The sequence below is a fragment of the Diplotaxodon limnothrissa genome, linkage group LG2 (genome assembly GCF_057381915.1).
Source record: "Diplotaxodon limnothrissa isolate DT_005_m linkage group LG2, D_limnothrissa_male_GT1.1, whole genome shotgun sequence".
Taxonomy (NCBI): Eukaryota; Metazoa; Chordata; class Actinopteri; order Cichliformes; family Cichlidae; genus Diplotaxodon; species Diplotaxodon limnothrissa.
In genome coordinates, this window is record NC_140597.1 from 22,466,579 (window position 1) to 22,483,349 (window position 16,771).

Here is a 16,771-nt window from a genome sequence, read left to right on the forward strand (position 1 = left end):
ATTTGGATTTGGCATTAGCTGTGCACATTAGCACAAAGGCATGAGGCACCGGCTGGGGCAGACTTGAGCTTCCCTATTCTCTTTGACCATTAATTAACACTTCACTCTGCTCTAAATTTGCTCCTTCCGTACCCCTCTAACCAAACCCCACGTGGCTTCCTCTCACCCCCCCTCCTCAGCCTCAGATTCCCCCCTAACCCCGTCCCACACCCCAACCTCTTCAACACACACACACAAGCTCCTGCTTGTGGAGCGTCCAGTAACCAAGCCATGACTGGCAGCCACACAGTCATATAGCAGTTTTGGTTTTAACATTTGGATTTTCTGCTTGTTGGATCAATATATTTGTTGTTATTCTTGGTTTTGTGGCCTGCTGGGGATAAAGCAGACAGGTAAGGATGGGGATATTTTTGCGGAAGTTCACTTCAGATGGGTTAAAGATTGTGTTGAGGATGCAGAGCTGCCTGTTGCTTGTCTAAATTAAGCTAGGAGCATATGACACACAATTACAGCATGGAGGAACTTGTGCAACCCAGCTTGCATTTCAAATCATTAGCTTTTCGGTAGAGACATCCAGAAAGTTTCGCAAAAGTGTAAGTCCAGCATGTGTGGCATGCTTCAAGCCCTGCTCCTTGTCAGGATTCAAAGAAAAGAGAAAGCAAAAGTCAAGTTAATCAGATCATCAAATGGTGTAATTCATTTGGTCCATGGCCAATGAGATCCTGATACTGCAGGCAGTACTGGAGTGACTGAGTTTGCAGCCAGAAGGAAGAGGACAGCTGGAATGATCTGTCTAAAGTTATTTATAATTTATATGCTGCGTCATGTGCTATCTAGCTATATTTCATTGACAATAGTTACCTCGACACGCTATTATTTTAACTACCAACCTTTGTAGCTATGTAACTTCCTACCTACATGCTTATCTAATAACCTACCTTTCTACTCGCCTATCCATCTGTTGATCTACCTACTTACTTTCCCCTGGCTGCCTTCAGCTTCTAGTGACACCACTAAAGATTCTTTGTAGTTACTGTTACAAAACGGCATATATCAAAAGAGAACATCCCAATGCACATCTTTAAATTAGCACAATGATAGTCTTTGAAAAATATATAGGCACACTCAAAGACATTGGTGCAAACTATCCACATAGGATATCGAGTGCAGCAAATGAAGAGGGGAATTTAAAGGGTATAAATAAAAAAAGGAACTGTGTCAGTTACATGTCCTGCAGTGTGAGGCAACATAAGACATACCAGCCAAATTTGAGCTGTGTGTGTGTACAAGCCTGGCATGCCTGTGTGACACTGTATTCAGCCACTGGGTTCTGGTTGGCCAAAAGAGAGATCAGGTGACCCAGTCTGCGCTAAATTGGTCCTGTGCACAGCCAAGCTGAGGAGGTAGGAGAATTGGAGAGTCATAGGTTGAGGACTAGGACGGTTTCTGGAGTGATGCAACTGAGAAAATTCAAAACGTAATTTCTCTTTGTTATCAGTAGTCCCTTTACAAAGAGTTGGCCTTTGAAATCACCTCTTCACTAAAAAATTAAGTCACTTATTGATAAATGGCTGAATAAGAAAGAAGAGCATGGGCAAAAAGGGTGTAGCTATTGCAGTATACAGTGTGTTAAGTCGATGAGTTGTACAGGGAGCAACAGGCAGGAATGATTTCCTGTGTGGTTCAGTGGTGATTTTTGGTAATTATTTGGTGTTATCCAACATTGTCTTTATCTTGGACAACATCCGCCTCTCCAACACCACTTTAAGGGAGTCCAACTCCATCCCCACAACATTACAGACCAACATACCCAACAACTATGTTGGGTATGTTGGTCTGCTCTGACATTCTGCTCTGAATTCCGCAAAAAATTTCCAACTGGGAATGTCAAATTTCCGAATTCTGACTTATTTTGGAACGCACCAAAACAACCATTGTTACCAATATTAGCATTTAGCTTAAATTACTACTGTATCTGAACAGTCTCAGAGAAACGCTGGAGTGAACCAAGATTCATGCTGTTAGAGAAGATACAATTTAATTCCTTATCATATCCTGCTGCTATCACAAAACATCATACCATATACAGTATAAACTGACACTAATGCTACATTCACTTACTTAAGAGTCTTCTATTAATTACAAAGATATTTCCTGGAAAGACCCATGTATTAAATATATTTCTTAATGTACAACAATGAATAGTACTAGATTTATAGTTTCAGTTTTTCATAAATAACTAATAATAGCTGTGTGCAGTATGCATCATGTAATGCTACTTTTATCACAACTATTACAACTGAGTAAAGCAACAGTGTGTGCCTTTTTGTATCTTTTCTCTTTGCTGGTGTGCTCTTGGTCTGGTCACAGAGATGTATGGAAAAAGTTTAACATGATGTTTGTGTTTGTGCATTTTGCTTAGCCTGTTATAAACCTCCTACATTCAGTGGTTAATACATTACTCTAGATTTTTGGAGGGTACTTTTCAAAGCCCACAGGTTTATATAAAGGTTGCTTTGTTAGCTAATTTTAACACGGTCCACTTCATTCTGGATTTCTGCTCTAATGTGCCATTCCTGTCCACAGCTGAGAGCTGCTAGTGGCTGAAAGCTTCATGGTGTTGTGTACACCAAAGAGGGATCTGTTTAAATGAGCAAGGCTGGCTGTTTCTTCCTGTTTGTCAGAATCTCCTCGTCGACTGCAGGACAGCTCAGTTTTCTTTGATAACTGTAAATGACACATCTATACATGCTGTTAGTGTATAAAATAGATCATTTATGCTAATAACACAGGTTGGAGGATACGTTTGTGGCACCTGTTAACTATCACCATTCACCGTTTGTAATAGCAAACCAAATGACAAACAGTCATCACCATGACTCATCTCCAAAGGCTGGCTTTCTCCTGTCAGGTGAGAACAGGTGCACTGGAAATGCACTTACTGGAATACTGAACTCAGACAGAGTGCAGCCATCTTCCTCTTTCCCCGTGTTACAGAATCAGTGGGCTCAACATGCTGTTAAAAATACCAGCCATGATTCTTCATTGACACATCAGTGAGCAACACGGAGTCGTGTGCCATACGCATTAGCAAGCCATATTGACAAATTACATGCAAATGTTCAGAGTAGCAGTCTGCCGTAATAGGGACCTACGATTGGTCTAAAGTTATGTGATTTTACATATGCATTATACTGTATTAATGCTTCTCACCACACAGACCAGTCACTGTATTCAGAGCTCTGGTGCAGGAGCCCACCGAACTCCTGGCCATGTTTGACTGGGTATGGCTTCAGGGAAACAGGAGGTCTGAGATGGGTAGCATCTTTCCTCTTTGAGGGCTGCTAAAGGCCAACTGGCAATAAGCTTCTGGACGATCTAGTGATGATGTTTGTTCTCCTTTGGATTCATGTTTTAACATCTTCTGTCAGTCTGGACGTCCTTTCGTCTCACTTTAAACTTTAGGCACTTAGAAAAACTTAATAATCTGAAGGCATGACAGTCTACATCGGACACCCAGGGAGGGAGGTCATACTGAGAAGCCTCCAGCAAGTTGCATTATGGGAAATGTAGGGTCTAATACTGCTCAGTCTTCACCTACACTAAAGCAAAAAGGATGCCACTGTCACCCGTGTCTTTGATTTGCCTGCCGTCAGATAATATCAATGTTACATCCTTGTTTGGGACGTCACTGAACTTGGCTGTCACTGCTTGTGTGCCTCTGTCCATCTGTTGCTTGCCAGGTAGTGGATTTGTTGCACTGCATGAACTTGTCCTGTCCTGTTGTCGCTGCCACAAATTCTGCAGTTATATAAGAGAGACAATTGATACAAAGGGTTTAGCAACAGTTGCTGTTGTATCAGCAGTGGGCTTTAGTACGCGCACACACAGCTGTTTGGAGTGATTATGTGAGGGGAAAACTGGATGTACACACGGATGTCATACATGCCTTAGTTGTTTCTTCTTTCTTAAGCTGTGATCCTCTCATTTAGACAATGTTTAGGCTGTGTTTATTTGACTGCTGTGACCCCATGTAGCACAACTAGTACAAATAGTAACCCAGCTAAGATGTACTGTTGTAGATTAAATGTATATAATTCTAGAGTAAAGACTTTTCTTTACCTCTGCGACTTCGACATGGAGATGCGTTGATTTATCACAGCTCAGACAGTCTGTGCAGTGCTTAGGAGGTGACAAAGTTTAATTTAGCCCAGAAACCTGAACCTCAGGCAGCTCCTTCTCTGAAACCAAGACAGACCTCCCAAGGCCGGAAGGCTGAGATCTGAGGGAGTCTTTTGGGTGTATGAGTCTCCTTATGCCTTCAGTTAGCTCAGATATGGCCATGCTGTTGCCAAACAAAGTCATGGAGAAACAGTGACCTGTTACAAGAGTGATTTGGTGCCCTGTTTGAGGAATCCAGTGTGTGAGCTCAAGCGTTTAAGCTTATATGTTTCCACGTCTAACTTTGAGTCTGCGTAAGCGTGCGTGACCATTCATTTGTTTGGGGACGATAAATAGTAATACAAAACATTACTGTGTTTGTATATCACCACCTGAAAGAAACAACAGATCAATAGAAATGCATGTAATCAAGCTTGAATTTAGCTGTATTAAATATAACTGCTGGAGGTTTCTTCCTGTTAAAAGGGAGTTTTTTCTTCCCACTGTTGCCAAGGTCTTCCTCAGAGGGGATTGTCTGATTGTTGGGTTTTCTCTCTAAGGTCTTTACAATATAATTTGCATTGAGGCAAATGTGGCTGTAAAATGTAATTCAAGGCAAACAAAGTGTTGTGTGTTAATTAGTTGTGAAATCCTGTTTTGAAGCTTTGAGTTCAGTATTATAAATGAGGGGTGGAAGTGACTGTGAAACGAACAGCTTGTCAGTTACAAAGTAGCTCCGTCCTGCCTTATTATCTGTTTTACTATCATTTGGACAAAACTTCTTCTTGTTGCAGTAAGATAGTTCTCTCCATTCTGGCCATTTGGAAGAATGCAGATTTAAGGCACATCTTTTTTTATACAGTCTATAAATTAAACCTGTCTAAAGTTTCACTAGACGTGAAATCTCATAATTACATAGGCTTTGTGCACGTTCATTGATCCAAACGTGACGTACAGTCCTGCCAAGATGTTGTTTTAATCAACACCCGACTGTGTGTCTTTTTTAAACAGGGGCTCATCCAGCTTTAATCTCAAGCATTTGTCTGAGGCGTTTTCTGGCCAGGGATGCTCTCAGAAGATTTTACTGATACCAGTGCCGACATCAGTTTTGTTTATAGGCCTACACATGTTCAGCATTAATCCAAAAATGTGTTACTTATTTGATGGTTTACACAAAACAGAAAGACAGCAGAAAGGAGGCTTACAATCCAGGAAATAATTATTTGATCTCTGGCTGAATTTTTAAGTCTGCTCACGTACAAGGAAATGAATAGTTTTTAAATTTTATGCTTGTTGCAATTTAATGGAAAGAGACAGGTTATCGACCAAAGACAGAAAGAAGTATTTCATCCCCTAAAATGCAGTCAGAACAAGCTCCCACAGATTGGCTCAATCAACCTACCAGTCGATCAGTTACAGATTCGCTTGATCTCAACTCATATGTATAAAGCACACCCGTCCACATGATCAGTTTCTTCCATTCCAACCTCTCCATCACCACGGGCAACACCAGAGAGCTGCCAAAGGACGTCAGGGACAAGGCTGTAGACCTGCACAAGGATGGACTGGACTAAAAGACCATCAGTGCGCTATAATGGATTGAAATCTTGCGATGCAAAGTCACCCTGCTCAAGAAGGCACATATACAGGCCCGTTTTAAGTTTGCCAGTGAACATATAAATGATTCAGTGAAGGGTTGGCAGAAATCAAAAATGTGAGAATGTGTGTGACCCAAAGAACACCATCCCAACACTCCAGCACACCTGTTTGAACCTGTTTTTCTGCTAGGGGTACAGGACAGCTTGACTAACATTAAGCCCCATTAAGAGGCCAATGGATGGAGCAATGAACCATAAAACCAACAGCCAGAACATTGAAGATGGGTCATGGATGGGTCTTCCAGCCTGATACTGACCCAAAACATACCGCCATGTCATGGAGTGGCTGAGCCCGTCTCCAGAGCTCAGTCTGACAGAAAATCTATGGAGGAACGTGAAGCTTTGAGTTGCTGAGCAGCAGCCAAGAAATCTAAAGGATTTAGAGAGTTTCTGTAAAGAGGAGTGGACCAAAGTCCGTCCTGAGACATGTGCAAACCTGCTGAACAACTACATGAAACGCCTCACCACTGTGCTCGCCAGCAAGGGTTTCTAAGCCAAGTATTAAGTCATGTTTATTAAATGAAATGAAACTACCTTCAAATTAGAGACTGTTCACATCTTTGTGAGTAAACTCACAAATTCAGCGGGAGATCACATAATTACTTCCCCACTGCACATGTGACTCGTGTGCAGAAGCAAACAAAAACTGAACCGTGTTTCGAACTGTTGGAAAAAACATTGAATTAATATGATTTAATGGGTTGGAATCTAATTCTTGATTAACATCTTATTAGTTGCTAAAAGTCTGTGCTGGTGCTTTGTAAAATGAAATGTATGTGTTCAGTCATACCTGCAGACACTCATTTCTACAACACTGTAGCACAGCATGTTTGAGAGTGTCCCTTTGTCTTTGCAGGACCTCTGTCACTGCAGCCTGGAACATGGAACAGTAAGTTAGACCTGCACACAAACACACGTTTCCTTTTCATGAACCATAAGTAATACTTGACTCAATTTAACCTAATTTTATCATAAATCTTTAAATTTCTAATGATTGTAAGATGGAGACTTACTTTTTGTCCTTAACAATAAGGAAAGAATCCCCACAGTGTGACTCTGTATACAGACTTATGTCCTCACAACCCGAGGAAGCATCCAAACACAGATTTATTCATTTCATTATTGGCGATTAGAGTCCAGAAGGTGCAGAAGAAGACAAGCACCATGTCTCTGACCATCTCCTCCTCCTCTGCTGCTGCATCCTCCACTCGTGAGCTCTCCTCCTGCTCCTCCACCATCTCCTCCTCCTCCTCCTCCTCCACTCTCCTCGGTCAGAGACACTCCAGCCTGGTGCAGCCGCTGTGTGTCAGCCCTCAGAGGGTAATTACAGCCATTTAAAATGAGTCATTTCACCTCATTCGATAAAACACACGAGTATGTTTCATTAAGGGGATAAACTGGTTAAATAGCTAAATGTCATTTTAATGTCCTGTAATGTTGAAAGCAACCTTTTTGTAAATAAAGAAATGGACATGGCAAATGATTTTCAAACAAATTAGGTGATTTATATTATTCCATTTCCCCAGACTCAGAGTCCCATCTACAACCAGCAGCATTCAAGCAGCGCAGTGGCTCCCACATTTGTTAAGGTGAAATAAATGTGCACCCTTGTATTTGTTCATGAAAGTGCACAAAGAAAATCAGAAACCATACTCATATGAACCTGTTGTCATACCTTCTCTTGATCATGGTCATCATTGCTCCCTCTGCCAGTGTCTCCACGACGTGTCTACGGTGAAGGGTCAGCTGGTGGTCCTGGAGTGCAGACTGAGGGGGACTCCGCCCCTGCAGGTTATGTGGTACAGAGAGGATGAGCAAATACTGGACTCCGATGATTTTAGGATACTCCGCAAGAGTGAGTGTTTTCATACTTGCTCTGATTTTCCTAAATCTTGGTTCTAACATGTGCCCTCCATACCATTATAAGAGACAGTAATTAAAACTAGACAGCGGAAGGGGGTGATGGAATACACACCCTTCTGCACCTTAGGGTCAGACACACAGGGCAAACAGGATTTAAGCTCTGAAAAAAATGTTTTCCTAGAGAAAACTATAATTTGTATCGCAAAGATTTCTTCACCGTGACTGAAAGCCACTTCCAGTCTACAAAATATTAAATTTTCATATCTGTAGAGTTTATTATATTGATGTGGTGACAGTGTAAAGAATTTCAGTGAGCTGAAATTTGGGAGCCGATTTAAATGGACCTCTATGGGGAACAAACAGGGAGGAGGCTGCACTTTGATGGCATTTGCGAGGAAACCGTTACTCCTATGTCACTGAGGATGACACTGAATGAAAGAGGGCAAGGATAGTTACGTGTATATATATATATATATATATATATATATATATATATATATATATTAGGGGTGCAACAATACACAAAATTCACGGTTCGGTTCGGTTCGATATTTTTTCGATACAAAAAAAAATGTTCATGCCTTTTTAATTTGTCATATATTACATTTTCACGGCACATTCCGCACCACATCTCTGTGCGTTCATCATTTGTTTGAAGCCAGCTCACCTCCTGCAACCACTTTTCCGAGAATACGTGCTTCTTTTGTGGTTTGGACTCCTTCTGATATTTGTTTGGAGGTGGAGGAAGACCAAAGTAATTGCTTAAAGGAGCTTCTTCGACAGAGTTCTAAACAAATATCTGTCCTCCTCCTGAAAATCTTATGTACGCAAACACGCGTTGCAACTTCTTATCTTGTGCGTGTTTTTTATTTTGACAGCGAAAGCGCACCTGCGGACCACTTATGTGCAGCCCCGGTTATTTAGCTCATCATATTGCAGCCACAGAAATTCTTTTGTCCATGAAACCATAAAGCTGCACTTTCTTTTTGCCTTATAGTCTGATTTGTCATAACTTCTCCGTTTTGTGGTAAGCTTTTCTTTGGCTGTCACTTCTTCACCCTGACCTGTCTTATTTGGCTCAGCAGAACTAAAATATATATTCTGCTGCTTTTACACACGCACTCACATAATGCTCAGCGATTCTCTGCGCGATCAACCTCTCACATGTTTAAGCTGCGGGAGATTTCACTTGTCATGTTTGCATAGTAAGCTAACGATTAATAAGACGATGTCAGAGGAATTGGTGCACAAATTATCATCACTCACAGATCAGTGCTGTCGCTCTCTATACACAGTTCGCACGATTGCAAAGTGAAAGCAAAAAAACAAGCGCAAATTCAAACGCGACTTCAATATGTCACATATTGACAGTGGCTCACCGATGCCAATGACATAATTACCCAGCTACATTTCCGAAAGAATGCAAAAGCATTGACATATATTTTTCCTTCCTACGATAGCCCGATGGGCAGGGCAGAGATAGATTTTTGTAGCCCGACTGGAAAACTCGCTAGCCCCGGGACGTTGGGCTAGCGATATTGCGAGCCCTGTATCTGATTGAGGAATCACTCATCTTTGGAAAAGAGAGTTTATTACAGAGAAATGGCTCTTTCCAAAATAAAAGCTATACTATACGCTTCTTCTGGGCTATATTCTCAGCAGCATATTAAACATATCAGGTCCCCATAAGGAGAATCATGTGCTAACGGCTGTCTAAATTACTCGGGTAAAGTTTGTAGCATGCGTGCTTGTTGTTTTTGTCTGCTTCCACTTGTCTTTGCACTAGGATGATGTCGGTGTAAATGTTCAGTCATATTCGTTGTGTTCCCACTAGTGCTGTCAGCGTTAATCTCGTTGAAATGACGTTAACGCCACAACACGGCAAATCTCCGTTAACGAGCTACCGTGGATTGTCCCGTGCATGGGGCTGGATGGCCAACACGTTAACGAGCTAACTGCGCTAACACACTAGCTCCCACCCATGTAATTGAGCATTGCGTGGCACATCCAACATACTGTTTTACTTTAGTCCATGACGCGCTTACCTTCAGGGTCATACGTCACATGAAAACCAAAATAGTTCCAAACGCCAGATCTGAATGAGGGTGGGGGAGGTTCAATTTGAGGTTCAATATGTATATGTATGTATATGAGGAAGAGGGAATGGAAGTTACAAAACAAAGACAAAACCAGTGTGTCAGTGTAGTTAAAAGGGAGTTTTTCCTTCCCACTGTTGCCAAAGTGCTTGCTCATAGGGGGTCATATGATTGTTGGGTTTTTCTCTGTATCTATGAAGCGCCTTGAGGCGACTTATGTTGTGATTTGGCGCTATATAAATAAAATTGAATTGAATTGAATTGAATAGTTATTGGCATCGGTGAGCCACTGTCAATATGTGACATATTGAAATCGCGTTTGAATTTGCGCTTGTTTTTTGCTTTCACTTTGCAATCACGTGAACTGTGTATAGAGAGCGACAGCACTGATTGGTGAGTGATGATAATTTGCGCACCAATTCCTCTGACATCGTCTTATCAATCGTTAGCTTACTATGCAAACATGACAAGTGAAATCTCCCGCAGCAAGCTTGCACAGAGAATCGCTGAGCATTATGTGAGTGCGTGTGTAAAAGCAGCAGGATATATATTTTAGTTCTGCTGAGCCAAATAAGACAGGTCAGGGTGCAGAAGTGACAGCCAAAGAAAACTGTCACAAAACGGAAAAGTTATGACAAATCAGACTATAAGGCAAAAAGAAAGTGCAGCTTTATGGTTTCACACAGCAAAATCTCCAGTGTTAAATTAACACTAGAGAGGGTCTATATGGGTCCACACCTCTGAGTGTTAAATACAACACTGTTGAGTGTTAAATTAACACTTTTGACAGTGTTATATGTTTAAAAGTAACCTAGTCAGTTTTGAAGATTAACAAAGCCTAACACTGAGCAGTGCTGATTTTCTAACACTGGAATATTTCTAACATTTTGAGTTATTTGAGTCCCACTGAAAACACTACGTCCAGATGAACAGATTCAACCTTTTGGAATATAGAATGCAAATGATGGTTGATAAATAGCTGGGTATGGAATATGACCACTGGCTAATTAAGGCCAATTCATAGCCAGTCGCCTCAAGGGACTTTATATTGCATGGCAAAGACCCTACACTGTAAAAGAAAACCCCAACAATCTAACGATCCCCTATGAGCAAGCACTTGGCGACAGTGGGAAGGAAAAACTCCCTTTTAACAGGAAGAAACCTTCAGAAGAACCAGGCTCAAAAAGGGGCAGTCATCTTCCGCGACCGGTTGGGGCATAGACAGCATTGTTTGTTGGAAACATGAAGCCAATACAGAAGAACCCTAAATGTACATTCGGTCTGAAGTCTACCAGATGGCAACAGCTAGCCTAATTGAAACCTATAGAAATCTATAGGAAAACAGCTTTCTTTCTTTCTTTCTTTCTTTCTTTCTTTCTTTCTTTCTTCCCACCTTAGCTGGTTTTTGCAATCAAGATGGCAACGGTAATAATGCTCATCTTGATGCTACAAAATGGGACTTCAGAGACCAATGGATGATGTTACTGTAGCTATATCAATGTTTTATACAGTCTATATTCTATACTGTCTATGGGGGTTGAGGGGACAGAGTTGCAGTGGTGTATACAAATGGGAAGTCGAAAGATGTGAGTGGAGAAGAAATGCTCAGTTCCCAAGCAGCCTGAGCCTTACTGTGAACTGCCTTTCAGTAATAGGCATAGTTGTAGTGAGAAAGAGCAAAATGCAAGGCAGCACCTCGGAGCAATGTTATCCATCGCCCCTGATCCTCTTCCTCCACGGCCCTGTCTGTCTGTGAGATGAACTTTTGTGGGGATGTCCGTGACTGTTCATGAAATGCTGGGCTTCTCCATCTTCTGGGGCGGGCCTACGGTGGAGCTCTGAAGATGAGGTGCTGCTGAAGATCATGAGTCCTCCTGATCCTGAATGAATTTCAGTCCAAGGTCTTGTAACTCGTATAAAGTTTAAATGAAGTACGGCCAAGCGATAGGGTCCCACAGTGACCTGGGTTGGTGCCTTTTTTTTCGGGTGCTTTCCCATTCAAATGAATGGGGAAAAATTCTGAAGTTTTTTGGGAATTTTGCAGAAACCGTGTGACAAATCGGTACCCAAAGTCATAGCTCACCATTCCCAATCGAGCCGCACAAAATGATATAACATGTTGGGGTTGTCTCAAAGCTGCGGGGTGAGTTTCGCAGCAAGATTTCACATGATCAGATGTTTCGCAGCAGAAGAAATTTCAGACTGGGGCTGGGAAGAATAAATCCGACGAATAATAAGAAGTGTGCTACTGCATAGGCGACCTTAATAATCATTAAAAAAAAAAAAAAGACTGAAACTAGTAGAAACAAAATTAAACATTTTCAAACAATAAAAACTAAACTGACGTAGGAAAAGCTACTCTGGAAACTAACTGCAACTAAACTGGATACAAAAAAATCCAAATCAAAGCTAATTAGAAAATACTAAACTATAATAGCTGGTTTGGATGAAGGATTAAGCAGAAATACACTCCTCGATCTCACCTCTGAAGAGTGTGTAAAGATCCACACCCTGCACTCAAACATCTTTTTATCCCACGGTTAAGAGCTCACACAGGTCAGATTAGAGGCGCTTAGATGTTTTCTATCCAGAAACAGAATTCAATATATACAACTCTGAAAATATTATTACCGTGTAAATTCTCCAGAAATGATCTCATCTCTTTGCTTATTCTTCCAGAGGCCAGTTCTGCATCAGTGCCGGGTGAGTACCTGATGTTAATTACATTCAAACTCAAAGAGAAGCCATTTCCCCAAAGTGTCAAACCTACTCGACATTGTAAGATACAAAAAACAAAAAAACAAAGTCTCTGAAATTACTAAAAGTGATGTTTCTGTGTTGTTATTTAAATTTTCTTTGTTTTGTTTTGTTTTTGAGAGAATCCATGTTCCCCTCTGCAGGTGAATAACTTTCCAAAGCCTGTAAGATCAGAGAAGAAACATGTGCCCTGGATGGTTTATGGTATCGAGCTTATAGAGGATGGAGCATGGATCACATGACCAGAGTCACTGAACTATTAATTTGAGCCTCATGTCTGAATCATCAGTTTTTAAGTCTCTTTAATGGTAAAGTCAGGGCTTCCTGTACTGATCGAAGTGAGATAGTTAAACCAAAGAGGCGTCTTGCGATCGCAGTAGCTCTCTGTGATGAGAGGGGAAAGTTCTTTCCACTAAAAGAAAGTGAAACACTGACAATTTTACATGTTGTTATACAACAGTGCTACTGGTCTAAGACCGTAAAAGGCCTCCATCTTTAATTGATATGGTCCGTTTGATTTGATAATAGGGGTGTGTTTCTATAACAACCAGGAGCAGTGCGTCTTTGATCATGTGTGAAACTGCAGCCCTGGCGTCTTGATTACCAATGCTGTGTTAACCCCTGCAGAGGAGCTGTGTACGCTGGTGATCACTGAGGCCTTTCCCGAAGACTCTGGCCTGTTTAAGTGTGTGGTCCACAACGCTTTCGGCACTGTCTCCTGCTCAGCCATGCTGGAAGTTTATGACGGTGGGAAGTCCAGTTGTACATACCACAATGTTTTCCAGTTAAAAGTTCACATAGTGACTCTGTTACTTTACACCCCACACGCAGACCTGGACGAGCAGTTGGAGGCCGAGGCCATTCATCAGGAAGCTGTTTCTATCAGGCAAGATAAAGAGGCCATGTCCCAACAAGAGACTTTGTCCTGCAGAGCAAGCAGCAGAGACTTTCCTCCAGGGCTGTCAGACAGTATCAACCTCCCTCCTCCTGAGTGGCCTGACAGCGCTGTAGAAGATGACATCCCTGTTGCAGAGTGAGTGCATGATGGTCTCATGAACATCCAACAGTATCTACAGTGCAGTGCAGTGCTTTTGCATGTTTATCACACTTACATGTTTCAGATCATCAAAGAATTTTAAATATTAGGCAAGGATGACCTGAGTAAATACAAAATGCACTTACTTTTTCTGTGTGAACAAATAATTGCCTCCTGAAGCTAATAACAGCTTGTGCCACCACTGACAGTAAAAACTGCAACCAAGCTTTTGTGATAACTCACAATGAGTCTCACCGAGGATACATTTTGGCCCACTCTTCTATGCAGAGTTGTTTTCATTTGGCTTCATGGGAGGGTGTTTGATGATGAATGGACTATTTAAGCTCATCTTGAAGTTCAAGGTACAAACTGACATCCTGAAGGATTACAGCAAGTCTCAAAAGCAGCAGAGCAGCCCCAGACCATCTCACCATGTTTGACTGTTGGATCATCATTTTATGAAACGCTGTGTTAGATTTATTCCAGATGTAACAGAACTCACACTGTTGCAAAATGTCATTCTACTGCTGCAGTCCCAAAATCTTAGAAATGGCCTTTTAACCATTTCCAGGCAAATATTCAAAAACCTAAGAAATCAGGAAGTGGGGAAAAACACTTTTCACAGCACAGTACAAATATTACATAACTCTGATGTCACTGTTTATGCACACTGATATGTATTTGTGGTTTTATGGCACTATTCAATGTGTATGACTCTACATCCCTGTTTTGTATAAAAAATACCCTTTTTTATTTACGAACTTTAGTTTGTTTTATACTGTATGGTATTGGATATTTCCTTTACGCATTTGTAGTTCTACTTTTATCCAGATGAGGTCGCTGTTATATTATTGCATTATCTCTCTCACCTGACACCGTACAGTCGATACTCCATACTTCTAAGAACGAGCCAGAAGTATGTTTGATAATTGATCAGAAAACAATTTCTACTTTCGGGGGAAACATATTTAAATTTACGCAGTAAATAGAAATAACATGTGTGTACTACGTGTAACGATGCTGAGCTTTCGGAAAAACTAAACCAATCTGCCAGACGTGCGCGGTCACGTCACTCCGCGTGCTGCTCGTGAGCGCGCGGTGTCACCTGTTGCAGTCTTGCCTCGCGCTTCTTCTCAGTGGAGTTTCGGGGGTCGCGCTCTTCCCGCTTCAGTGAGTCCTCTCTCAGGTTTAAGGACAGTGGTGTGGAAACGTTTACCGAGGTAAGAAAGCCCCCGCATGTGTCTGCACCGGTAGCGGCAATACGCATGTTTTTACTACCTGCTGTTAACTTTGGCTGTTTGGACTCCAGCTCGTTTAACTCCGTACTATCGCCGCTTTTTAATCTTCCAACAGGATAATTTTCCTTCCTTGTTTATATCGTGGAAACCTGATATGCTATGTCCTCCTTAAAAGGTCAAACTATGTTTAGAGCGCTTGGAAAGTGAACTTTGGTCTATTTAGGGGGTCGGTGTCATTTGGTTGGTGCTGTTTGACCCAGGCTGTGGGGTAGACGTCATAACTGAAATTAAGCCAATTAAGACATTTACGACGCCGTCAGGTGCGAAACGGTCATTCATCGCTTTTCTGGAGTAGCTTTCAGGCTGTCCTTTCTGTGTATACCATAAATATGTGGCTTTATTTAGCTGTTTAGCTGTGTTTGGTGAGCACAGTCCCCGCTCGGGCCAAGTGGTACCTCAGAATGGGCTATGAGCTCATCAGTACAGTGGCAACTCTACCTTCAAGCCACCGGCGGTCAAACAAACAAACAAAATGCTCTCTCTCTCTCTCTCTCTCTCTCTCTCTCTCTCTCTCTCTCTCTCTCTCTCTCTCTCTCTGTGTGTGTGTGTGTAAATTCCATCCAAAAGAAGACTTCTCCATTCTGATGTGTTACTATGATGGGTTTAAGCAGAACCACAATGGATCATGAACCACAAATAAATTCTCAGTAAAATAAATATAATATATAAGTTTAGTAATAGGCTGCAGATAAAAATAACATCACTTCACTGATGCTGTTCAGTAAGTTGGTTTTTAGTGTGTTGCTTTGATTGTCCTCATTCTTCGGTTCACATTCAGTTAGAGCGAGTGTTTGGCGGTGTGAAGTATGTTTGGCTGTCCAGCCTATATGAGCGTTCAGAGCTATGATCTCATCTGTAATGTGAAGAGCAGACATGGCGTTGGTGTCCTTCAGAAACCCCCCCTCTCCCCGGTCTTCCTCTGTGTTACACACAACAACAGTTGTTCAGAAACTGTTGGCAGCAGTCTGGCAATTAAGGTCAAGTTGAGGTTCTTTGGCCGCCATCAAGTTTATCTGATTATCGATTAAATTATTTGATCAGGAAGAGGAAATTATCTGAGGCTGGCAAGGCATCTGTTGGTTTTTCCTACAGTAAAAATAACAGCCCAGATAAATGATGGTGCAGTGTACCTATTATGGCCGGTGTTCTGAGAAACCATCCTACTCTGACAAAACGTCCTACCCGTATTATAATTTGACGGTGACTTGCGACTAAACCTAACCATAACCTTAACCCTAAACATAACCTTAAGAAGTATTCTGGATGGGTGAGAGAAAAAGAAGTTAATTCGGCGTTGGTGTTGTGCGCCTGCGCCGCGTCTGCTCAGAAACATTGGGTAGGATGTTTTTTTTTTATTTATTTGGTTTTTTTTTAGGTAGGATTGATTCCCAGAACACCTGTTAAAGAGCACTTTAAAATCTGAAAATGAATGGGTTCGTTTTCTTTGAGGCACTTTGTGTGACCCAGCTGGCACATATAGGAGTGACTTTGTTTTCCATTTTCTTCCTTTTTTCTTTTATTAAGTACCCACAACCACTCACCCCCACCCCAAGTTCCATGGCTGTTACCAAGATATAAAGGGAAATGATAGAATCAAAGAATAGATTCATATTATATCGTTACTGTGTTGCAGTCAGTGAACTTCCATGGAAGTCTTTTTGTGTGTGTGTGTGTGTGTGTTGTGTGTGTGTGTGTGCGCGCGCGCGCGTTAAACGGGTTGGGTCACCAGTAAAGTGTCTGCACCTGCCAGCCGATGTCCGAATACCAAGATTAATATAGCTTTGCCCACTTAATCACACAAACACACACACTTTCACAGGATTAGATCACAGACGCACACGGGCACATATATCATGTATTCAGACAGTAGCATTTAAAACACACACAAAAAAAATCCCACAC

At 41.6% G+C, this 16,771-nt stretch overlaps 1 protein-coding gene across 1 annotated transcript in view; it reads left to right on the forward strand.

Moving 5' to 3' along the window:
* Positions 1–238: 238 nt before the first annotated feature.
* Positions 239–16,771, forward strand: part of myot (myotilin) — a 33,812-nt gene continuing 17,279 nt past the window's right edge. The window contains exons 1-8 of the mRNA XM_085361140.1: positions 239–392; positions 6,676–6,708; positions 6,953–7,139; positions 7,346–7,408; positions 7,533–7,674; positions 12,458–12,481; positions 13,163–13,282; positions 13,367–13,568. Coding sequence (XP_085217266.1) covers positions 6,701–6,708; positions 6,953–7,139; positions 7,346–7,408; positions 7,533–7,674; positions 12,458–12,481; positions 13,163–13,282; positions 13,367–13,568 — 746 coding nt within the window. The 5' untranslated portion in view covers positions 239–392; positions 6,676–6,700. The remainder of the gene's footprint in view (positions 393–6,675; positions 6,709–6,952; positions 7,140–7,345; positions 7,409–7,532; positions 7,675–12,457; positions 12,482–13,162; positions 13,283–13,366; positions 13,569–16,771) is intronic.